Consider the following 24,682-nt stretch of genomic DNA (forward strand, 5'->3'; position numbering starts at 1 on the left):
GGCTTGTAAAAGATGATTCTGTATCTACTAAGTCAGAAAGCCATAGTACCTTAAACTGCTTGGTATGGGCGTGTGAGAGGAAGGAAACTGAACCAGATCACTGATTTACATTCTTCTCAGATGTTATTTACTAGATAAAATTGGGGGACAGAAGTTCATTGGACTACTTCAATTTAGTGGTCACCTCATTCTACCTCTCAGCTTCTACTTTACCCTTATATGATTTGCTCCTTTAATAGTAGGCAGAGGTTCAAGAAACCAAGAAGATGAGCTATCATAATTTTCACATGTAATGACTTTTTTCATGCCTCTTTCACTAGATTTACATTCCACGAAGACAGAAGCCATGTTATTTACTTCTGAATCTCTAGTGTTTAACATAGTAACTCAATGTGTATTTTTTGAATGAATGAACCTGATTTATTGTTTTGGAATATGTATCAAACTGTTTTAAATTTATGTTTCTCTCTATTAGATATGCAACCATTGTCTCCAATTTCTGTCCATGAACGCTACAGTTCTCCTACTGCAGGGAGTGCTAAGAGAAGACTTTTTGGGGAAGACCCCCCAAAGGAAATGCTTATGGACAGGATTATAACAGAAGGAACAAAATTGAAAATTGCCCCTTCTTCAAGCATTACTGCTGAAAATATATCAATTTCCCCAGGGCAAAGTCTTCTAACTATGGCCACAGCCATAGTCACAGGAACAACGGGACATAAAGTTACAATCCCATTGCACGGTAACATTTTAATGCATTTATTTTATATTTTTTTGAATTAGTTAATAATTTAAGATTTATCTTACGGGATTGGATCACATGGCCTTTTTAATCCAGTTTCTTTTGAACCTATACTATTTTTTTTAACTTATTATTTTAGGGCAGTTTTGGGTTCAAAACAACATTGAGTAGAAGGTACAGAGATTTCCCATACACCCACTGCCACAGACAGTTTCATCACTGTCATCATCCTGCACCAGAATGGTATATTTGTTAAAATTGATGAACCTACATTGACTCATCATTATCACCTCAAGTCCATAGTTTACATTAGGGTTTGTACATTCTATAGATTTCAACAAATGTTTAATGACACATATCCACCATTATAGTATTGTACAGAATACTTTCACTGCCATAAAAATCCTCTTGTGCTCCACCTTTTGTTTTGTTTTGAACTTACACTGTTTTTTGAATTTTCACATTTTATAAACTTACCACCCTTTATTTTATTTTCTTATGTGAGCTTTACAAATGAGTAACAAGAGTCTTGTTTCTTGGTTAAAAACATTTCCTTAAGAGCTTAAAAGAAAACAATATTGTTTCAGAGCAGAAATAGAAAACAAGAGAGCTATAACCTAGAATTACTATTTTGGGGGCTTACTTCTCCTTTTCTTTTTTTTTTTTTTTTACTTCTCCTTTTCTAACCTATTCCTGTGTTTATACACATAGATAGATAGATAGATAGATAGATAGATAGATAGATAGATAGGAGGAAAGGAAAAGGAAAGAAAGGAAAGGGAAGGAAGAGAAAGAAAGAGAGAGAAAAGAGAAAGAAAGAAAGAAAGAAAGAAAGAAAGAAAGAAAGAAAGAAAGAAAGAAAGAAAGAAAGAAAGAAAAAAGAGAAAGAAAAAGAGAAAGAGAAAGAAGGAAAAAGAAAAAGAATAAATGAATTGACAACCTTTCTGGAACACATGCTGCTTATTTCTAAAACTGAAAACTCTTGTTTATATATTTAGGTATCGCAAATGATGCTGGAGAGATCACACTGATACCAATTTCCATGAACACAGCTCAGGAGTCCAAAGTCGAGACCCCTATACCACTTACTGCTCAGTCATTAATTGGTGCTTCTCCAAAACAGACCCATCTGACTAAAGCACAAGAGGCACATCCAACTGGAATAAGCAAACCAAAGAGAACTGGGTCTTTAGCACTGTTTTATAGAAAGGTATGTGATTTTATGGCATCCAGTAGATCTCATTTGGGGTGCCTGACTGTCTCAGTCAGTAGATCATAGGGTTGTAAGTTCAAGCCCCATATTGGGTGTAGAGATTACTTAAAAATAAAATATTTTAAGAGGAGCCTGGGTGGCTCAGTCAGTTAAGTGTCTGCCTTCAGCTCAGGTCATGATCCCAGGGTCCTGGGATTGAGCCCCACATTGGGCTCCTTGCTCGGCCGGGAGCCTGCTTCTCCCTCTGCCTGCTGCTCCCTGTGCTTGTGCGTTAGAGCTTGCTTGTGCGCGCTTTCTCTCTCAAATAAATAAAATCTTTAAAAATATAAATAAATAAATAAATAAATAAAGCCTACTTGATATAGATTAGAAGCTAGAAAAATTTGGAGGCGCCTGGGTGGCGCAGTCGTTAAGCGTCTGCCTTTGGCTCAGGGCGTGATCCCGGTGCTCTGGGATCGAGCTCCACATCAGGCTCCTCCACTAGGAGCCTGACTTCTTCCTCTCCCACTCCCCCTGCTTGTGTTCCCTCTCTCGCTGGCTGTCTCTGTCAAAAAAATAAAATCTTAAAAAAAAAAAGAAGGTAGAAAAATTTTATCCTTAAAGAGAATAGGATGTATGTACCTATAAAGAGCCTAAGTGTCAATGTCGATAGTGAATTAAAAATAACTATTCCCTGAGTAAACTGCAGCTATTATCTATGCTGAATTCAGTGTGATGCTGGTGGTCTGTCCCTGAATAGACTTTTTGTGAATTTTTGTGAAATTTTGTAAGATTTTTTAAATTTATTTATTTGACAGAGAGAGAGACAGCCAGCGAGAGAGGGAACACAAGCAGGGGGAGTGGGAGAGGAAGAAGCAGGCTCCCGGTGGAGCAGGGAGCCCAATGCGGAGCTCAATCCCAGGACCCTGGGATCACACCCTGAGCCGAAGGCAGACGCTTAACGACTGAGCCACTCAGACGCCCCACTGAGCCACCCGGGAGCCCCTAGAGTGTATTTCTTTAACAGGTTGGATCAACTGTAAAAGATATTTAACAAGTATTATTTAATTACATATTATTTTTAATCTTTTTAACTAGGACTGTATCTTTCATTTTCTATCACAAATAGAAAGTTCTAGCATCTTTCCCACTGCTGTGCTCCAAATGGATTCTGTTTATCTCTTGGCCAGCTGGACCAGAAATAAAGGGATAGGATACAGAAAATGAGTTTGCTATAGCTTACATTTGTTTTTAAACTCTAATTTGTGAATTATTTTCCTGCCGAAGATATAAAGGATGCCTGACTCTTTTTCATTATTTCCCTGAACATTTAAATTTAAAGACTTAGTTCAAACAGAAGAGTGTGATTTAGGAATACCACAGCAGGGTACCAGTTTTTAAAACAGTAAAACAATGTTTCTTGGATGATTGGAAACCATTTTAGAATCTTGCAGGACCTTCCGGTCATTTGCATTAGTGTCAGTTCATATAAAGATTGTAAAAATGAAAGGTTCATGGCATTGAACTGAATTTACTCTGATGTACTTAGAAACAGCAAAAACCAAAAACCTGGTATCTCATTTACTTCAGTATTGCGTTTATGTGCTCGTGAAAACAGTGTACTATCTAGGGGAAGTTTTTTAAATGGTTTTCTTTCTTTCTTTCTTTCTTTAAGATTTTATTTATTTATTTGACAGAGAGCACAGCACACAAGCAGGGGGAACAGCAGAGGGAGAGGGAGAAGCAGGCTCCCTCCTGAGGAAGGAGCCCGATGTGGGGCTCAATCCCAGGACCCTGGGCCGAAGGCAGATGCTTAACCAACTGAGCCACCCAGGCACCCCATGGTTTTGCTTTCTGACTCATTCTTGAAATCAAACATTTTAGCTCTTGATTATCTGACTTTTTTTTTTTTTTTAAGATTTTAAAGTAATCTCTACACCCAACCTGGGGCTTGAACCCACAACCCCGAGATCAAGAGTTGCCTGCTCCACAGACTGAGCCAGCCAGGCACCTCTATTATCTGACATTTTAGACTTACTAGCAATTTTATCTGAACAAAAAAAGGTGGGGGAGAGATTTCTGAACACTTGAAAAATTATGTATTCATAATGGTCATGATTCAACTAAATCTTGAATTTTAGTGCTTTCTTACTTTACATAGATGACAGCATAAAAGACATCTTTTCCAAAAGAATTTTAAAGATGGTTTTCTAAAGAGAATTTTGTTTTAATCTATAGTCTTCTGGGATGGCTGGGTGGCTCTGTCAGTTAAGCGTCTGCCTTCGGCTCAGGTCATGATCTCAGGGACTTGGAATCAGGTCCCACATCGGACTCCTTGCTCAGCGGGGAGCCTGCTGCTCCCTCTCCCTCTGCCTGCTGCTCCCCCTGTTTGTGCTCACTGTCTTTCTCTCTCTGTCCAGCAAAATAAATAAAATCTTTAAAAAAATTATTTAAAAGAATAATAATAATCTACAGTCTTCTGCCGTAGCAGTGAACCAGTACTATAGAACAGAAATTTTATATAATTTTACATAACATTTATCAACAGCCTAGGTGTTTGTTAATCTTGGCCTGAAAGCCCATGTTCATGGTAAGAGATAAATTAGAGAAATTATTTACTGGTTTGTTGTTTTTTTTTTGCATCGATGTACTACCTTCCATCTTAGGTCTATCATTTGGCAAGTGTACGCTTACGTGATTTATGTTTAAAACTGGATGTTTCAAATGAGTTACGAAGGAAGATATGGACGTGTTTTGAATTCACTCTAGTTCACTGCCCTGATCTAATGAAAGACAGACATTTGGATCAGCTGCTTCTTTGTGCCTTTTACATCATGGCAAAGGTAATGTATAAGCTAGGGGAAGCTCTTTGTCCTAGTTACCCATTTTTGAAGCATGAAGTGAAAATCTGTTGCACTTGATTGTTATTTTGCCTTAAATGCTATACGCCAACACTTCCCACCATTGTTAATTAATTAGTAAAATCTAGCTACTACAGCTATTCTCTGGACTGCATTTCGTTTTGTAATAATCAGCTTTCCCACATCATAAGAATACATTGGTTATAAAGAAATTGGAAAAGATCTTAGAGACCATTTGTAGTACGTGACTCTTCATATTATTCCTTTGAACAATACCATTTCCACATCCCTGTGATACCTCTCATCTAGTACTTTACAGTAAAATGATCATTATGTTGTAGGCTGGTAACCTAAGCCTAGAGCTGAAAGTAACTTGTCAAAGTTATACAATTAATAAATGGCAACCTAGGATTTCCTATTTCATAATTTAATGAATTCATAATTCATAAAATAGCTTCTATAACATTGCTCTCTAGTGATTTGTTATACCACTTCAGAAGAGCATTTTGCATTCTAGTTGCTACAAAGTTGTATGTTTTCAGTCATAAAATAACATACCTTACTTGTTTTTTAAAATTCTGATATATCTGAAACAATCACCTATAACTTTGGTCTGGACCATATTGGCCACCCTGGCAGTCTTGGTAGGTGTACATAGTTAAGACCTAATATTTAAGCTTTTTGAGGCAGAGAACAGGTTTTCGAACTCCTTTTTGACTCCCCTCTCACAATGCCTTTTTAAAATCTCAATACAAAATAAATGTTAATAAATGGTATTAATCATTTGTGTTTTCCAGAGAACTATCAGAGTTCTGGCTTTGCCATTTCTAGCTCATCATTATGGAGAACAGGTTTAGTGCTAATGGACTTTAGTGAAGCAGAGGGAAGGAATAATTTGAGTAATCTTTATAATAACAAATAGGCCAGAAAGAATACCGTTATGGATTACTAATCCATTTTCTTCCTTTTGGCTACCACTGTAACTTTTCTGTCTTAGCATTAGAAACCCTATAATCTGTCCTAAAATGTTAAAAACCTCATCCTGTAATAACTGCTCAGTTTTCTTGTGAATCACCACAAGACATTTTCTGTCCTTTCGTATGTAGTTTATTTACTTATAAATAAGTACTTTAAAAGCTAATAACATCAGAGACTGCAGGGTATGCAACAGATCTGAGTTTTCCTGTATCATTCTTTTTGTAAAAAGAAGTGCATTTTCTGTAGAGTTATACCATAGCAATATCAATGCTTTTGATTAATGAAACTATTAGCTGAGTCCCCACAGGCCACAAAGCCTGAACTTTTAAAAGGTAGTAAAAATCATAAATGGTAGTGGTTTTTAGTCATGGACTGCCCTGGGGTTAATGGCTTTCTGCAAGACTGCTCTCAATGCCAACCTATAATTGAAGTTTTTGTTCAGAGCCATTTTTCTTTTAAGAGCAGTTGATAAATGCAGTTTTTGTTTTCCTTAGGTAACGAAAGAAGAAAGAACATTTCAAGAAATAATGAAAAGTTATAGGAATCAGCCCCAGGCTAACAGTCATGTGAGTTAACTTATTTTCTCTGCTGTCCAAAAATAGATTTGTACTGTTTCTCTGTTGACAAGTCATACAAAAGGTAAACTTCTTTTATAGTTTTACTATACTTTAGATTTTTTGGTTTAATGCATACCATTAAACTCTAAAGACAGTTTCAGTAAAAGCCAGGAAATTGGCGGTTTCTGACTTATCCATATATTTGCATATACTTCTCACATGTTCTCCTATTCCATTTGTTCATTTGTTGAATGGCGACATTTGTCACAAAAAATCTGATGAGGGGCACCTGGCTGGTTCAGTCAGTAGAGCCTGTGACTCCTGATCTCAGGGTTGTGAGTTCAAACCCCACAGAGGGCATGGAGCCTACTTTTATTAAAAAAAAAAAAAAAAAAAAAAAAAAACACCTAATGAAAAATAGGTATAATAATAATATTCTCTAACTATATAAGACTTGGTTCCCTGATGATTTTTAAATCCGGTGAAATTTGAAGATCTATTAACTTAAGTCCAGCTTCTTTTGCCATCTACTAAGAATCTTAATGTTTTCATCTTTAAATGGATATCAAGCATTTTTGATAATGTTGTTTTATAATAGCCATGGTGAGAATCGTATACAACCTTTCAGTCATGGAAATATAAAATATTAGCCTATTGGCCTGGCACACAGTAAGTATTTAATGACTGCTCTCTCCATATTATTGTTATTACTGTAGCTAAAGAACACAGGATTAGGCTACCTTAAGGCTTTGGCCACTGGTTGCTGTGCTCTAGGGAACAGAATGGCCTCTTTTCTGGCCTTGGTGATCTGCCATCTTAGGAAGAGAGATGTGGCTGCTCAGATAACCCATGCTCAAGTACTGGTAGTCACTCCTCCTTCTAAGGGAGCCCCACATATAGTTTCACTTCTTTATCTAAGCCCCCAAATACAGTGACAGTAATACAGACGTTAGAAGAGCCAGGTACAGGCATTTGTTAAATCCTGTGACAGGCTAAGAGTTTCTGGACCCTTCAGAAAAATACCTCAGGAACAGAGCCTAGAGAGGTCCAGATTATCCCCAAAGATCATTAAGGTGAAGTTAGTGTGGGTCCAAAGTGGACCGAGCCAGAGCTTCCTAAATATCCTTTCAATACCAATATCCATAGGATGACCAGGCATGGATCGTGCCTTTCAGCTGTATGGGACATAGGAAGGAATTTAGGGGAAGGAATGGAAACAGATTTTCCTGTGGCCATCTGAAAGATGGAAATGAGATGGGAGCAGAAGAACAAGCCTTAATGAGATCAAATGATTCTCATGTAAGGAATTAAAAAGGAAGAACAAGCTCAGATATTTGAAGTTGCTTTTATTTAGCAAAACCTTGTCATCGGTGTTTAGTTGCTACTTACTAACTCAAGTCTTCTATTTTGTAAACTCCTACAGTGACATAGTTTAGGTAGTAGGCTTTGCTTCCATATCCCCCTCTACTAAGACATTTGCTGTAATCTGCATTTACCAGGCTAATAACACTTTGCCCTTGATTATCACCCAGACAGACCAATAGCTTTGCACTGGCATCCTGTTTGTTCTTCTTATTTTGGTTTTGCTTAACCTGTGCCTCTTTGTGACTTGGCAGTCCTTTTTTTCCACTCTGACCTATAGGTCTATAGAAGTGTACTGTTGAAAAGTATTCCAAGAGAAGTTGTGGCATACAATAAAAACATAAATGGTGATTTTGAAATGACAGATTGTGGTAAGTTGCCCGATTTAATATTCTATATGTAATATACATTTTTTTAAAATTTTATTTAAATGTCAGAGAGAGAGAGCACACGTACAAGCAGGGGAAGCTGCAGGCAGAGGGAGATGTGGGCTCTCTGCTGAGCAAGGAGCCCAGTGAGGGACTCGATCCCAGGACGCTGGGATCATGATCTGAGCTGAAAGTAGACGCTTAACCAACTGAGCCACCCAGGCGTCCCTGTAATATACCTTTGATTACATTGTACATAATGCAGCGGGTGTCAGGCAACCTGGAGTCAGTGATGTAGATGGGATGGATAATGCATATGTGAATGCATTTGGGAAGAAACAAGTTTGAGATAAATATGGGTGAGGTGCCTCCCTCCAAAGAGGTTATAAATTGAAACCATTAATTTGTCACCTGTTAGTTGTATTTTAGAAGAAGTTTCATAGTCTGCTTACATATATCAGTAAAACACATAAAAGGCTCTTAATAAATTTTTTAAGTAAATCTGAATTACAGGGAAAGTAATCAGTGATCAGTGTCTGTGATCTGCGTGGGGTGACAATTAAGTTAATGAAATAATCTTGTTCATTAATACGTATTCTGCCACCACCAGCAAAGCTGCCACCCTGTTGTTACCATCATGCTAAGATTTGAGGCACTAGTAAATTTTTTTCAAATAAAGGAAAATCAAATGGTGATTATTCATGTCGATAAGTTGTGAAAATGCCTCTTCTGCCAATCTTTTCCTTGTCTCATCTTTCCATTACTTATTTTTTTTTTAAGATTTTATTTATTCATTTAAGAGAGAGAGAGACTGAGAGAGCACACAAGCAGGGGGAGAAGCAGAGGGAGAGGGAGAAGCAGACTTCTTGCTGCGCCAGCCAGGAGCCTGACGTGCGGCTCAATCCCAGGACCTGGAGATCACGACCTGAACCAAAGGCAGACACTTAACCATCCTGAGCCACCCAGGCACCCCATCATCTTTCCATTACTTATTGTGTACCACATGTACCATGATTTATTGAATTCCACAATGTGAGACTTTCTTTTTTTTTTTTTTTTTTTAAAGAGAGAGAGTGGAGGAAGGAGCGGAAGAGAGGGACAAGCAGACTCCGCACTGAGCATGGAGCCTGACACAGGGCTCAATCCCAGGACCCTGGGATCATGACCTAAGCCGAAATCAAGAGCTACACACTTAACCAACTGAGCCACCTGGGCACCAGTGTGGGACATTTAGTTTGTTAACCATTATACTTACCTTTGTGAGGAACATCACTGTGGCTTAATCTTTGATCCAAATCCTTAGGATACATTCTTAGAGAAGATTGGCTGAGTCAGAGACTCTTTTAATCACATAAATATCCATGATCATTCTGGTGTTTACTGGGATCTGAACTTTTAAGATCTTACCAAAAAAATTTTTAATAATAATGTCCTAGAAGGACACCTAGCTGATTCAGTTGGTGGAGCAAGCCACTCTTGATCTTGGGGTTGTAGGTTTGAGCCCCACGTTGGGTGTAGAGATTACTTAAATAAATGAATAAATAAAAACTTTTAAATAAATAAAGGCTTCTAATTTCCCCAACATGGGCCAATTTGAAGCATTAGGCATACATAATAAATGGTCACTATTTTCATCAATAAAACCCATTTCTGGCATTGAATATGCTAATTAGCCCAGCATTGGCCTTTGAGATATGCCTAACAGAAACCGTTATAGTAGCCACCTATTGGGAATGAGCTTCCTGATTAAAACACCAATTCACTCATGGACCATGCATTCTTCATTATTGTGTTAGCAGACCACCCAGACTGGCATTACTGATTAGAAAACGTGAGGGGCTCCTGAGTAGCTCAGTTGGTTGAGTGGCCAACTCTTGATTTCAGCTCAGGTCATGATCTCAGTGTCCTAGGGTTGAGCCTGCATGGGTCTCTTTGATCAGCATGCAGTCTCTCCCTTCTTCCCCTCTGCCTCTCCCCCACACACGTTCATGAGGTCGCTCGCTCTCTCTCAAATCTTTAAAAAAAAGAAAATTGAGAGACCCAGATTATAGCTTAATCTGAGTAACACAAATATAATACTCAAGTGACTTATAATAGTACATTGAAAACTACAATACTTCCTCAGTGCCTTGTTTTAAGGATTACAAAGAATGATGCGTGTGTGATGTTTAACACAAGGTCTGCTTATAGTAAGACCTCAGTAAGTAACAGCAATTACTATTTTTTAAGCAATATAAAATTTATTGTATTTTATTAATGAGTATTGCATTTTAAATGTTTTTTCTTTTTTTTTCTTTAAAAGTTAATTTGTCTAAGGCCATATTCCTTATTTAAAGTATTTCGGGGACACCTGGGTGGCCCAGTTGGTTAAGCAGTTATGCATTTGACTCTTTTTTTTTTTAATATTTTATTTATTTGACAGAGAGGGCATAAGCAGGGGGAGCAGCAGATAGAGGGAGACGCACAGACTCCCCACGAAGCAGAGAGCCCGACGTGGGGCTTGTTCCCAGAACCCTGGGATCATGACCTGACCTGAGGACAGATGCTTATTAACCAACTGAGCCACCCAGGCACCCCAAAGCATCTGACTCTTGATTTCAGCTCAGGTTATGATCTCAGGATTGTGAGATTGAGCCCCACGCTGGGCATGGAACCTGCTTAAGATTCTCTTTCTCCTGGGGCGCCTGGGTGGCTCAGTTATTAAGCATCTGCCTTTGGCTCAGGGCGTGATCCCAGAGTCCTGGGATCGAGCCCCACATCAGGCTTCTCCGATGGTAGCCTGCTTCTTTCTCTCCCACTCCCCCTGCTTGTGTTCCCTCTCTCACTGGCTGTCTCTCTCTATGTCAAATAAATAAATAAAATCTTTAAAAAAAAAAAAAAAAAGATTCTCTTTCTCCTTAATACTAAGTGAAATAAGTCAAGCAGAGAAAGACAACTATCATATGATTTCTCTCATCTATGGAACATAAGAACTAGAATGATCAGTAGGGGAAGAAAGGGATAAAGAAAGGGGGGGTAATCAGAAGGGGGAATGAAACATGAGAGACTATGGACTATGAGAAACAAACTGAGGGCTACAGAGGGGAGGGGGGTGGGGGAATGGGATAGGCCGGTGATGGGTAGTAAGGAGGGCACATATTGCATGGTGCACTGGGTGTTATACACAACTAATGAATCATCGAGCCTTACATCGGAAACCGGGGATGTACTGTATGGTGACTAACATAATATAATAAAAATCATTATCAGAAAAAAAAAAAAAAAAAGATTCTCTTTCTCCTTCTGCCCCTCCCCCCCAATCTCTCAAAATTAAATAAATAAAATACTTTAGGGGTGCTTGGCTGGCTCAGTTGAAGGAGAACGTGTGACTCTTATCACAGGTCATAAGTTTGAGCACCATGTTGGGTGTAGAGATTAGTTAAATGAAACTTTCAGTTAGGCGCCTGCCTTTGGCTCAGGTCACAATCCCAGGGTCCTGAGATCGAGCCCCATGTCAGGCTCTCTTCTGCTCAACAGGGAGCCTGCTTCTCCTTCACCCTCTGCCTGCCGTCTCCTCTGTTTGTGATCTCTCTCTCTCTTTCTCTGTCTCTGTCAAACAAATAAGTAAAACCTTAAAAAAAAAATGTTTAAAATAAAATATTTGAAATGTTGAAGACTAAGTCACACGTTCAAAAAAAAAAAAACAGTGAAAACATTCTCTCAGACAAAAACTCTGTTTTCATATGAGATACATAACATCGGTAACTGCAAATTGAGAATCAAGTGACTTTATTTCACATTATACCCATTTAACAGTCACCAGATAGACAATGAAGATATAAATAGAGCGCATTTTTACTTGTTTTTGGATCATTGTGGTGCCTTTTAGAGCTCAAAAGAAACTGCCAAAATATCACTGAAATGGTTTAAAACCACTGAAGTTTTAAATTGGCCCGTGATCAGTAGCTTTTGCATAACTAGAGTTAAATAGCACTGCTTTCTCAGTCAGAAAGCCAGTCTTAAATATTTACTGCCCACTGTTACTCTGAGCAACAAAAAGGATGAGCGAGGATATAGTGGGAGAAATATAAAACAAATGCCTATTCCGGGGAAGTGCTACTGTGCTGGTCAAGCCCGTCATATCTCAACCTTACTCTCTAATTTATAAAGAAACTCTGATCTTCTTTCTTATTTTCATCTTAAAATAATTTTGCTTCTTTTACCATTTTTAAGTGGTAAGAATCACAACATATGCCTCTTCTCAATCTGAAGACTCATAACAGTATGTGTAAAGAAACCATCATCAGTCCATTGAGCAGCTCCTCTGGGGGTGATGGATTGGCGTTTCATCATTGTATGCATCCCAAACAATTTGGATGTGCCCAACCTCTGAAACTAGTTCCCTGAGAAATGGATATCTGCTGTTTCCTCAGTGTTCCTTTACTTAGATGCAAATTTGTTGTCCTGGGATATAAAACCATATGTATAATGGTTGTAGTTCATGGCCACCCGCAACGCTGGGATAATTTACCTTCTTCCTTGCCACTTTCACTTTAGATCTTCAGAAAATTCTGAAGCCAGAGATCCAGGCTGAGAAATTCAGCATGTCTTTCCAGAGCTCTGCAAATAGTATGTCCATTCCTTAAAAGCTTGTCTCATTCACTAATAATTTATATAAATGTGGTTATAAAATCACATTTTAATTGCTTGACAGTGGTTATATGATAATCCAGAAAGACATTCCTCTTATTCATGGGAGCAGTAGGGAAGATTATTAGGCCATAATAGTTCACTGATTCATCTCAAAATCATCAGGGTCAGGGTGCCTGAGTGGCTCAGTCAGTTGAGCATCTGACCCTTGGTTTCGTTTTAGGTTGTGATCTTAAGTGTCGTGAGATCGAGCCCCATGCCAGGCTCCACACTTGGCGTGGAGTCCGCTTGAGATTTTCTCTCTCTCTTTCTCTCTGCCCTTCCCCCTGCTCATGGGCTCGCTCGCTCTCTCAAAATAAATTTTTAAAATCTTTTAATATATATATGTATTTATTTACTTATCGATTTATCAAGGTCACCTGGCTGGCTCAGTTGGAAGAGCATGCAACTCTTGATCTCAGGGTCATGAGTTTGAGTCCCATGTTGGGTGTAGCAATTACTAAATAAATTTTAAAACTTTTAACATTTTTAAAAAATATTTATCTAACATGTACCATGTACCTCAAATTATATTAGATAGAGGTCCCTTCTACCCTCTGAGAGGAAACAGACTTCCAGCAGTTATTGCACCAGGCAGGCAAACCTTTGATCTCCTCTTCCCCAGTCTTTCATAAGTTCCATCTCCTAATTAAGACTTTAATTTGAGAGTGTTAGAGTTCCTAAGAGAGGGGGGAAGGTAGAGCTCTTTCTCCTGCATAAAGGATAGTGACATCTTGTTTTCTCTTTTGAAATGAAAAAACAAATAGCTAAATAAAATCATGTTAGTTAGAAGCTAAGGTCCCAGAGAGGGTTTTTTTATTTTTAAGATTTTATTTTTGGGTCATCTGACTTTGGCTTAGGTCGTGATCATGGGGTCTGGGATCAAGCCCCATGTCAGGCTGCCTGCTCAGTGGGGAGTATGCTAGTCCCTGTCCCTCTCCCTCTGCCCCTCCTCCTGCTCATACTCTCTATCTCTCAAATAAATAAAATCTTTTAAAAAAAATGATTTTATTTTTAAGTAATCTCTACACCTAACATGGGACTCGAACCAACAACCCAGAGATCAAGAGTTGCATGCTCTACTGACTGAGGCAGCCAGGAGCCCCACCAAGGTCCCAGAGAGTTTTAAAGGCTTGATTGCTTCAAAATAAATAGAGCTTCTTAACCTTATGTAAATATTAATGACCAGAATTGGAATGACACACAAATATGAATACTATGTATAGTCTGTGTGTCTAGAAATTTCTAATCCAAGGAGAACATTAATTTTAATTGATCCATGTAGTGAGAATAACCTACAACTGCCATTGCCAAGCCAATATGACTTGGAATAGTGTTCATTAGGATGGTAGTAGGTGTTACAGGGAAGGGGGCTATGGATAAAAAATTTGAGAAGCATAGAATTAAAATGAATATGTGTTTTTTTCCAACTACAAAACTTCTCAGAGCCTTTTTTTAAAGATTTTATTTATTTGAGAAAGAGAGAGATAGCAAGAGAGAGCACAAGCAGGGAGGAGAGGGAAAAGCAGGACCCTGAGATCATGACCTGAACCAAAGGCAGACACTTAACTGACTAAGCCATCCAGGAGCCCCTTCTCAGAGCCTTTAATGTACTAACATGGATTCTGAATTTCTAAGAGGAGGTATAATATGCAGCATTTCCTTAACTTACTTGACTGCATAGCTTTTTCCCACCTATTGAAGTCCTTCAACATAGCCTTTTGTTATGCAAAGCTCATGATTTGCCACTGCCACCCATACCCTGGAGCTCAATTTAGCTAAATCCCAACCCAGCGCTGTCCCTCTGGCCCAGTGACAGCTCAAAAAGGTATGGTTGTGAAAACATTCTTGCTGAAGTAATATCTAGAGAAAAAGAGTAGTAGCCTAAGTTTACATATTTGCATTTCTTAAGACTCCAATTTAATTTATACATAATATAGATGGATTTCTGAACCTTTTCTAGAAACATTAATTGCTTTACATAAAGATTTGTGTTGACCTGATCTTTTTTATGTTGTAGAGAGAGTTGTAGTTCAAATCACCACTGTATTAAAGAGCACCTGTCATAACACTGAATTCTTTTAACAGAGTTGGAAGATGCTACAAAAACACCTGACTGTTCCAATGGACCCGTGAAAGAGGAGAGAGGTGATCTGATCAAATTTTACAATACAATATATGTAGGAAGAGTGAAGTCGTTTGCACTGAAATACGACTTGTCAAATCAGGACCATGTGGTACGTTTTATATTTTACTATATGAATATTTATAGTCATAGCTAGAGTACTGTGAGCTTACTAGATGAGTGTTTCAGAGGCAAAGTGCCACTGATACGTTATATAGGAGGAAAAAAATGCTAGTACTTAGAGAGTGATTAAGGCATTGATACACACAGACCAGAGGAAATCATGAAAATTTTATCCATACTGTGACTATGTTGCTGGAAATTATGTTTTTTTCAGCCATAAATAAACCCTTGCAGTATAGCTGACACCTAACTAAGAAATGCCAATGAGAATAAAAATATGGGGGGGTACGTGGGTGGCTTAGTCAGTTAAGCGTCTGCCTTCTGCTCAGGTCGTTATCTGGGAGTCCCAGGATCAAGCCCCTCATTGGGCTTCCTGAAGCTCAGTGGGGAGTCTGCTTCTCCCTCTGCCCCTCACCCCACTCGTGCGTGCTCTCTCTCTCTCGCTCTCTCATTCAATAAATAAAGTCTTTTAAAAAAAAAAAAGTAACACATACCATGTAAAAAAAAAAAGAATAAAAATATGGGGGTACCTGACTGGCTCGTTCAGTAGAGGATACAACTCTTGATTTTGGATTTATGAGTTCAAGCTCCATGTTGGGCATGGAGCCTACTTTAAAAAAAGAAGAAGAAGAAGAAGAAGAAAAATATGGTGGGATTCAAAAAAACTCACCCTACAAAAATTTACTTTTGGTTATTTCAGATGGAAGCTCCACCTCTCTCTCCTTTTCCACATATTAAGCAACAACCGGGCTCACCACGCCGCATTTCCCAGCAACACTCCATTTATGTTTCCCCACATAAGAATGGGCCAGGCCTTACACCAAGGAGTGCTCTGCTATATAAGTTCAATGGCAGCCCTTCTAAGGTAAGTTACGCACAGACTGACTCCAAAACAACTATGTACGTGTGTTAAAAATTGGATTTCAGATTACGAGTTAGTAATCTTTAATCTTGCTCTTTGTAAAGTTACTACTAATAAATATGAACTGTTAACTGTGGCAAGTTTCCTGTGATCAAGAGCAGTGTGTTCAACTGAGATAGTTTAATCCATTACTATTGTTAGATTGGGGAAGTTTACTGCAGGCGTCCAGCATGTCTCCCGCTTAAGCATGACCTTGAGAAGGGGCAAATAAGGCAGCACCTGTAAGTGGTCAGACACAAAGAATATTAACTTTAAAGAAAGGCCTTCCAAGTGAAAGTTCATTTGGTGAATGGGATAGTGAAAAGTCCGAAAATAGAGCCCTTCTCATATTTACACACTGTTTTGTGGTTATCCCCATCATAATTTCCATAGAGTGATAAAGATGTGACAGTTACATGATTGTTGTTTTCAGATATTTGAAGAGCTATCAAGCAGATATGTTTAGTATGTCTCTAGAAGCCAGCCTAACTGAGATACAATACCTCACAGACTTGCATTTCCTCTTCATAGAAGTTGATTTCCTGTAAGGATGTTTAGAAGAGGTTCTTGCATGAAATCAAAGATGGGACCAGTTGACTTCTAAGGCAGCGGTTTCCAGACCATAGATCAGAATCACGCGGGGCGCTTGTTGAACACAGATGTCTGTCCAATAGACCTACTGAATCCCGAAGCTCTGGCAGTCAGGTTCACTAGACCATTATGATCCTCAGCTTTCAGGAACCACTTCTCTAAGGCCTAGCTACTCAGAACGTAGTTTATAGACTGGCAACATCAGCATTACCTGGGAGCATGTTAAAAACGCAGGATCTCAAGCCTCATGCCAGCCCTACTGAATCTGAATCTGCATTTTAACAAGATCCACAGATGATTAATAAGCATATTAAAGCTTAAAAAGCATTGCTCTAGGAGGAGGATCTCAAACTTTAAGGGAGCTTAGAATCGTCTGGAGTGCTTGATTAAACATAGATTGCCTGGACCGCATCCCCAGAGTATCTGATTCAGTAGGTGTTAGGGTGAGGCCTGAGAGTTTGCATTCCTAATAAGTTCCTAGATACTTCTGCATCTGGTCCAGTGTCTGCACTTTGAGAACTACTGCTATAAGGTAAATCCAGTTTTTAAAGCCATGAGAAGATGAGTTCTAATCATCCTTATTACATTGGCCTAGATTCAAAAATTAATTTCTGGGGCACCTGGCTGGCTCAGTCGGTGGAGCATGTGACTCTTGATCTCGGGTTGTGAGTTCGAGTCCCATTTTGGGTGTAGAGATTACTTTAAAACTTTTTTTTAAATCTTAAAAAAAAATAATCTCTACCCTAATGTCGAACTTTGGATAGAGTGCAGGAAAAGCAGTTAGCTTAGTTCTTTGCTGTTATTTCCTCTTTTTTCCCTTTTTACTCACACATGTCCTCTATTTCTGCAGAGTTTGAAAGATATCAACAATATGATAAGGCAGGGTGAACAGAGAACCAAGAAGCGAGCAATAGCCATCGATGGTGATGCAGAATCACCTGCCAAACGCCTCTGTCAAGAAAATGATGATGTTTTGCTTAAACGACTACAGGATGTTGTCAGTGAGAGAGCAAACCATTAATGCCCTTCCTGTTTCTCTGATAAAAGCACTTTTAGGTGACAGAAAGTTGGGGGCTCTATCTTCAAAACTTTCAGCCCTGTAGATGGAAAGTATCACTGAGTTACATGAAAAATTGCACCAAAATTATGTGCTCTTTTTTTTTTTACATTTATGCAAAATGTAATTGACAGTGTATTTTGATTGTATTGGAAAGCAATATTTTAAGTGCCTTTTAAACATTTTAATAGTTATAGAATTTTTTAAATGTCAGTTCCTTGATTTAGTTTTTAAGATGAAGTAAGGAGATACCTCATAATTTTTCAGCTCACTTTTAAAAATAATCAAATATGTTCTCCTGTGCTTTGTAATATGAAGGTGAGCATGCTTTGAGGTATCTCTGTTCTCAATTCAGTATTGAGTAGAGGGGCACCTGGCTGGTAGCACATGAGACTCTTGATCTTAGGGTCATGAGTTCAAGCCCATGTTGGGCATAGAAATTACTTTAAAAATTATATATGTATGTTGACTACGGTTTGGTTCCCATAGCACCTGGGCCAAAGGGTGATACACTAGCCCGTCTCTGACCCACTTTGGCAACTCCACATGCAGGTGCCACTACCATTCTGGGTTGTCCAGCTCCCTTCTCATGCCCTTTCTCTCCTTGAGCATAAGCAGATTTGTGCCTGAGCCCATGCATTACTATGCTCCTTGCTTTCCAGCGCTAAGCCCTCTTAGCTGATGTCACAGCCGAATAAAAGGGGTACTTGTGTGCAGCTTTCCAAAGAATCAGCTGTGCAGTATTCACTTTTTCTAATGTGTTTCCAGAATCTGGAAGGACATGGATAAACCATTCTTAATTAATTTTGAGAAAGTTATGAAATGTATGTTTTTTAAACTGCAAACCTTATTTTTTTAAATACAAAGTCTTTAACTTATATCTAACCCTGGCTAATTTGAGTTAGTCTAAGATTTGGCTGTAAATTTGTAATTGCTATTGTCAGGAATTTTATTTTTAAATTTTAAGAAAAGTGATTTTGGTCACATTTTACTTTTCTGAAAATTACGTCCTCATTTTTTGTGTAGTATCTACACATGTTGTAAGCCGAATAACATTAAATTTGTCTGAAGTCCTTGTATATATTTTTGTGTAGCTATAACTGTTGTGTCATTTTCATCTTCATTGTGGAAAATATACATGAGCATTTGTACATTGACTATATAAGAAGCTCTGGGTATGTTTTTATCAATTTTTAAGATGATATCAATGTACATAAAATAGCTAATAAAACATTGGAGTTTTTGAGTTATTAAAAAGACACGGGACTTGTGCTCTTTGCTGCATGACTAGAAGCAACTCTGCAGCTATCCACACCGTATACCTTCTTAAATACCTGCTTTATGTCTTTTAAATACTTAGTGTAACTTAAAAGTTAGTGTTCTGGTGGCTTCCAGGGGCCAGGAAGAGATTGGGGAGTGACTGCTTGAATACGGGGTTTTCTTTTGAGGGGATGAAAACATTTTAGAACTTGATCTAGGGGCGCCTGGGTGGCACAGCGGTGAAGCGTCTGCCTTCGGCTCAGGGCATGATCCCGGCGTTATGGGATCGAGCCCCACATCAGGCTCCTCCACTGTGAGCCTGCTTCTTCCTCTCCCACTCCCCCTGCTTGTGTTCCCTCTCTCGCTGGCTGTCTCTATTTCTGTCGAATAAATAAATAAAATCTTAAAAAAAAAAAAAAAAGAACTTGATCTAGATGGTGGTTGTATTGTGAATTTACTAAACGACACTTTAAAATGATTATTTTTAAAAATGAGGGGCTGGCCCTGCTTAGGATTTTCAGGAAACATGGAAGCAGCAGCAACAGTTGGAGTTTAAGCACTTTTGTGATGGTCTCTGGGTGCCCTGTGAGAGGAAAAGGGAGAATGCCTCTGGAATCATCTTCCTCTCCAATGCCACTGTCCTTCTCCCTTACCCTCAGTACCAGACAGTATTACTAACTCTTCCCCTCCCGCAGCATCTTACTTCCCAGGAGATGAAGTGTATTCTTCACTGGTTTGCCAGTTGGTCAGGTCCCCAGAGTGAATGTTTCCTCCAGGACCTGGTAGCTAAGGCAGTGCCAGGAAAGTTACAGCCACTGCTGGAAGGGCTGGAGCAGCTTAGTGTGTCTGGAGCAGACTGACCACCTTGTATCTTTGAGTGCCAGCTATGTCTTTGGGATCGGTGGTTTCGAGGTTGGGCTAGCAGGAGCTCAATGAATTTGGGAGGCAGCTGGAGGTCAGTGAGCCAGACTTCATGGCAAAGTGTTACCAGGCAGTGGCTGCTACGGCTGGTAGAGACTGATAGGCATTAAAGTCAAAGAAGATAATCACAGCTGTTGGAGCCGTAACTTTTCCTGTGAGAACTTCAAATGTGTCACTTGAAGGTCTAGGGATAGAATCCTGACCGGCTGACTGAACTTGTTGACCAGTACAGGTTTGATTATTTCTTTGGGGGTGGGGAGGGGCAGAGGGAGAGGGAGAGAGAGAATCTTAAGCAGGCTCCATGCCTAGCGCCGAGGCCACCTCAGAGCTCGATCTCACAACCCGGAGATCATGACCTGAGCTGACATCAAGAGTTGGACGCTTGGCCGACTGAGCCACCCGGGTGCCCCAAGCCTTGGTTACTTCAACGTTAACAGCCTATCAAGTGGACTGCTCACATAAATGTTTTCCAAGTAAATCCGGATCAGCATTTTGCCTCCCAGCTTGCCCCTTTCTACATGTCAGACCCTCAAGAATTCCGTGGCTGCTTTTACAGAAGAAGAAGAAACCCACGCGTTATAACAAGCGTATTGCTGGCCCATGGGGCTATAAAGTAGAGCCTTCCTACTCCAGAAACAGGAGAGAAGGACAATAAAAGGTCATGTTTTTATAGTTAAACTGGATTCACATGGCTGGCTTCACTGCTCTTACCAGATTCTGTGACATCCCAATTATTAGCTTTCCTAGTGATCATTGTAAAATTATGGAAAAATCAGGAGGGGGAGATAATTAGTTACTCCTTCTACATTGATGTTTGTTTGAATCTAAATAGCAATGACTTTTCCTAAAGCATATGTGATATTCTTGGAACTGGTAACAGATTCCTATTCTGTAAGTTTGCTCTGAGATATGAAAACAAGTGACACTTTTTATAGGTTGCAGGTTTTAGTTTTTGTATCAAAATAATCTTCAAAAAAATAAAATAAGATGATTATTTTTGTGTTTGGTGAATTTCACCTTCAAAAAATGCCTTAGACACGTAAAGAAACAGGATGACTTCAAGTCCTTGGAATGAGTTTGTGAAACAAATTATGATACTGAATTAAGGAAAGCACTCAGGAGTGCTTTCAGGCATATTTCTCCAGATGAGACTCACAGCTTAAAGTTCTTTCCTAATTAAGATTTTTATGTGGTTAGATTATATTAAATCAGATTTTTTTAAGAAGGTAATATTCCTGGGGCGCCTACGTGGCTCAGTCGATTGAGCATCTGCCTTCAGCTCAGGTCATGATCCCAGGGTTGAGGCCCATGTCGGGCTCCCTGCTCAGCAAGGGCACCTGCTTCTCCCTCTCCTCTGCCCCTCGCTCACTCTGTTTCTCAAATAAGATCTTAAAAAAAAAAAAAAATATATATATATATATATATATATATATATATATATATATATATATATATATAATATTCTTGCTTGTTTTTATTTTTTTTTTTCTTCTTTTATAGTACTTTCACTAAGTCAAAAATGTTACTAGCTGCCTACGGTATTCCTGGCCCTTAACTAGGTGCTAGGGATATAAAAATAAACCAGCCATAGTTCCTGTGCTAGAGATATAATAATTATAACCCATTACTACGGTTGTTCCTTGAACAATACCAGGAATTAGGGACACCAGCACCTCCACACACACACACCTAACAGCCCCCCATCAAAGATCCATGTGTAATTTTTGACTTCCAAATGTTTAATTACTACCCTACTATTGACTGGAAGCCTTACCAATATCCTAAACAGTTGATTAACACATATTTTGTATGCTATATGTATTATACACTGTATTCTTACAATTAAGTTAAAATATTTTTAAATGTTAAGAAAATCATAAAGAAAATACATTTACAGTACTGTACTATTATCAAAAAGAATCTGCACGCTAAGTGGACCCACAGTTCAAAGCCATGTTGTTCAAGAGTCAGCTGTAGAATAAGTATAGTAATAGAGCTCTACACAAAGAGGGACGGTATTGGGGCACCTGGGTGGCTCAGTCAGTTGAGTGTGTCTAATACTTGGTTTCTGTTCAGGTCATGATCTCGGTCATGAGATCCAGCCCCACATCGGGCTCCGCGATTAGTGGGGGAGTCTGCTTGAGATTCTCCCTCCCCCACTGGCTCTCTCTCTCTCTCAAATAAATAAATCTCCAAAGAGCGATACAGAAGGGAATGATTTACTCTGCCTGGGCAAGTGTGCCAGGGAAATTTAAAATCACTCTAAAGGGGAAGCTAAGTGGTAATTTAGTCCTTAGGGATGAATAACTGCCACTCAGCACAACCTGTAGAAAGGCCCAGAGGCATGAAAGTACTGCAGGTTTGGGAAATGCAGGTAGTTTAGTGAGGCTGGAGTAGTGTACGTTTGCAAAACTACGATGCAGAGTAGGGCTAGGAAAACAGGCAGGGGCCTTTCATAGCAGGGTTTTTTAATCCAGGTTAAAGGAGCTCTGCCTTGATCATTCCCAGTGGTTCTCAACATTGGCTGTAACTGAGGAGCTTTGAAAAACTCCAATGGATGGGTCCCTCCCCTAGAGTTTTTAATGGGTTTGGGGAACAGCCTAGCATCAGGATTTCTCAATACTCCCTAGGTAAGCACCTAAAGTTGAGAATCACTTTAGAACATTGCAAGTCACTGAAGAGATTTTAATTTTAGGTGGATAATGACAAAATGTGATGTTTATTCTAGAGGAGCAGTTCCCGAGTTTGCCCAAGGATTAAGATTACCCAAGACACAGGTTAACGCGGATTCCTAGGTCCCGCCCTTGACCGTGGAATGATAATCTCCAGGGGAAAGACCTAGGGATTTTGTTTTCTTAACCTTTGTTCCAAGTGATATTTACCCTCAAGCAATTTAGAGACCTGGTAGTGCTTCTCAAATTTAATGAGCATAGGAATCACCAGGGATTGTTAATCCTGTTAAAACACAGATTCTAATTCAGTAGATCTGAGGTTGGGCCTGATATTCTGCTTTCCTAACAAGCTCCCTTAGCGCCAATGCTGCTAGGCCAAGGACTACACTTCGAATAGCAAGGTTTGGAAATATGCAAGCTGTGCAAAGGCTGGATTAGAGGATGGTTAGACTGATACGAGAGACTAATTAGGTTAGTAGTTCTTAACTTGGAGTAATTTTGTCCCCTTAAGGGACATTTGGCAATGACTGGAGGCATATTTTTTAATAATATTTTTTTACTATATTATGTTAGTCACCATACAGTACATCCCTAGTTTTTGATGTAAAGTTCCATGATTCATTACTTGTGTATAACACCCGGGGCAGCATGCAATACGTGCCCTCCTTAATACCCATCACCAGCCTATCCCATTCCCCCACCCCCTCCCCTCTGAAGTCTTCAGTTTGTTTCCCAAAGTCCATAGTCTCTCATGGATCATTCCCCTTCTGTTTACCCCCCCTTTCTTCTTCCCTTTCTTCTCCTACCGATCTTCCTAGTTCTTATGTTCCATAGATGAGAGAAATCATATGATAATTGTCTTTCTCTGCTTGACTTATTTCACTTAGCATTATCTCCTCCAGTCCCGTCCATGTTGCAGCAAATGTTGAGAAATCATTCTTTTTGATGGCTGAGTAGTATTCCATTGTATATATGGACCACATCTTCTTAATGACTAGAGGCATTTTTGTTTGCATTTTTGGTTGTCACAATTCGGGGGCAGGTGTGCTACCTGGTATCTAGAAGCCAGGGATGCTACCAACCGTACTGCAATGTGCAGGACAGCTCCCCATAATAAGGAATTATCCAGCCCAAAATCTCACTAGTGCCAATTCCTGAATTAAGTACACACCTGGTGGGCACCTGGGTGGCTCAGTCGGTTAAGTGGCTGCCCTCGGCTCAGGTCATGATCTTGGGGCCGTGAGATCAAGCCCTGCATCAGGCTCCCTGCTCATTGGAGAGTCTGTTTCTCCCTCTCCCTCTGCTGCTCCCCCTGCTTGTGCTCTCTCGCTTGCGTGCTTTCTCTCTCAAGTAAATAAATAAAATCTTAAGAAAAAAAAGAAAAAGAAAGAAACACCTGGTCAAGAAGAGCTGTACACTTTAAGATACTGGTCGTGGGGATAGAAGAAGAACCACAGAGAGTCATATAACTGGCCATGTATGAGGTCCCAGTCAGGGATGACTTTCCAGAAAGGATTAATGATAATAGATTCCAGGTGGGGTAACTAATACACATGTGAGGTTATTTGGCATCAGTGACAGATCTTTAATAGGTTAAGAAAAGAAAATGTTCCGGAGGTTTCAGATCCTATATCTACGAGTAGTTCCATCAAATTTCCCAATGGTAAGAATCACTGTTGAGGATGTATTATCTATACAGACTCAGGAGTGTGGTGCACAGTTCTGTGAAGCATCCCAGGCTGCTCTTAACCGGGCAAGTTCGAGGGCAGCGAAGAGGATAAAGGCGAAGAGTATGGACCTCCAGATTCAAATAACCTCCTTGGCACCACCAAACCGAATTGAACTTCACTGTTGACTGACTTCATCATCACTTCAGGAAATAATTAATTATAGAAAATAACACTGATCGTACAGAAACTAGAAGATATATAAACAAAACAAAAAGTAAAAAAAAAAAAAAAACCACCCAAAAACAATAGTCCTACCACTCAGAGGTCGTCTTTTTAAAGATTTTATTTATTTATTTGAGGAACAGAGAGACCGAGCACAAGTTGGGGGTGGGGGGGCAAAGGGAGAGGGAGAAGCAGACTCCCTGCTGAGTGGGAAGCCTGACACAGGGCTTGATCTCTGGACCCCTAGATCATGACCTGAGCCAAAGGCAGGCAGAGGTCGTCTTTTTAAAGATTTTATTTTTGAAATAACCTCTACCCCCAACATGGGGCTTGAACTCACAACCCTGAGATCAACAGTCATACACTCCACCAACTGAGCCAGCCAGTGACTATTGATCTTGGGGTTGTGAGT

General features: G+C 39.5%; 1 protein-coding gene and 1 pseudogene across 2 annotated transcripts in view; both read left to right on the forward strand.

The window, feature by feature from the left end:
* The window catches only part of RBL1 (RB transcriptional corepressor like 1), a 57,252-nt gene extending 38,040 nt beyond the window's left edge, over positions 1-19,212 (forward strand). Inside the window, exons 15-23 of one of the 2 annotated variants that reach the window (XM_045804566.2) lie at positions 476-742; positions 1,741-1,952; positions 4,601-4,777; positions 6,268-6,339; positions 7,973-8,063; positions 12,597-12,668; positions 14,817-14,965; positions 15,677-15,841; positions 17,319-19,212. In XM_045804566.2, coding sequence (XP_045660522.1) covers positions 476-742; positions 1,741-1,952; positions 4,601-4,777; positions 6,268-6,339; positions 7,973-8,063; positions 12,597-12,668; positions 14,817-14,965; positions 15,677-15,841; positions 17,319-17,489 — 1,376 coding nt within the window. In that variant the 3' untranslated portion in view covers positions 17,490-19,212. The remainder of the gene's footprint in view (positions 1-475; positions 743-1,740; positions 1,953-4,600; positions 4,778-6,267; positions 6,340-7,972; positions 8,064-12,596; positions 12,669-14,816; positions 14,966-15,676; positions 15,842-17,318) is intronic. The other variant, XM_045804567.2, reaches the window with a different exon arrangement.
* Positions 19,213-19,388: 176 nt separating this feature from the next.
* Positions 19,389-19,807, forward strand: LOC123796915 (uncharacterized protein C14orf119 homolog; annotated as a pseudogene).
* The last annotated feature ends 4,875 nt before the right edge of the window (positions 19,808-24,682 follow it).

This window comes from Ursus americanus, chromosome 22 (assembly GCF_024610735.1).
Source record: "Ursus americanus isolate L20-20 chromosome 22, mUrsAme1.1.p, whole genome shotgun sequence".
Lineage (NCBI taxonomy): Eukaryota > Metazoa > Chordata > Mammalia > Carnivora > Ursidae > Ursus > Ursus americanus.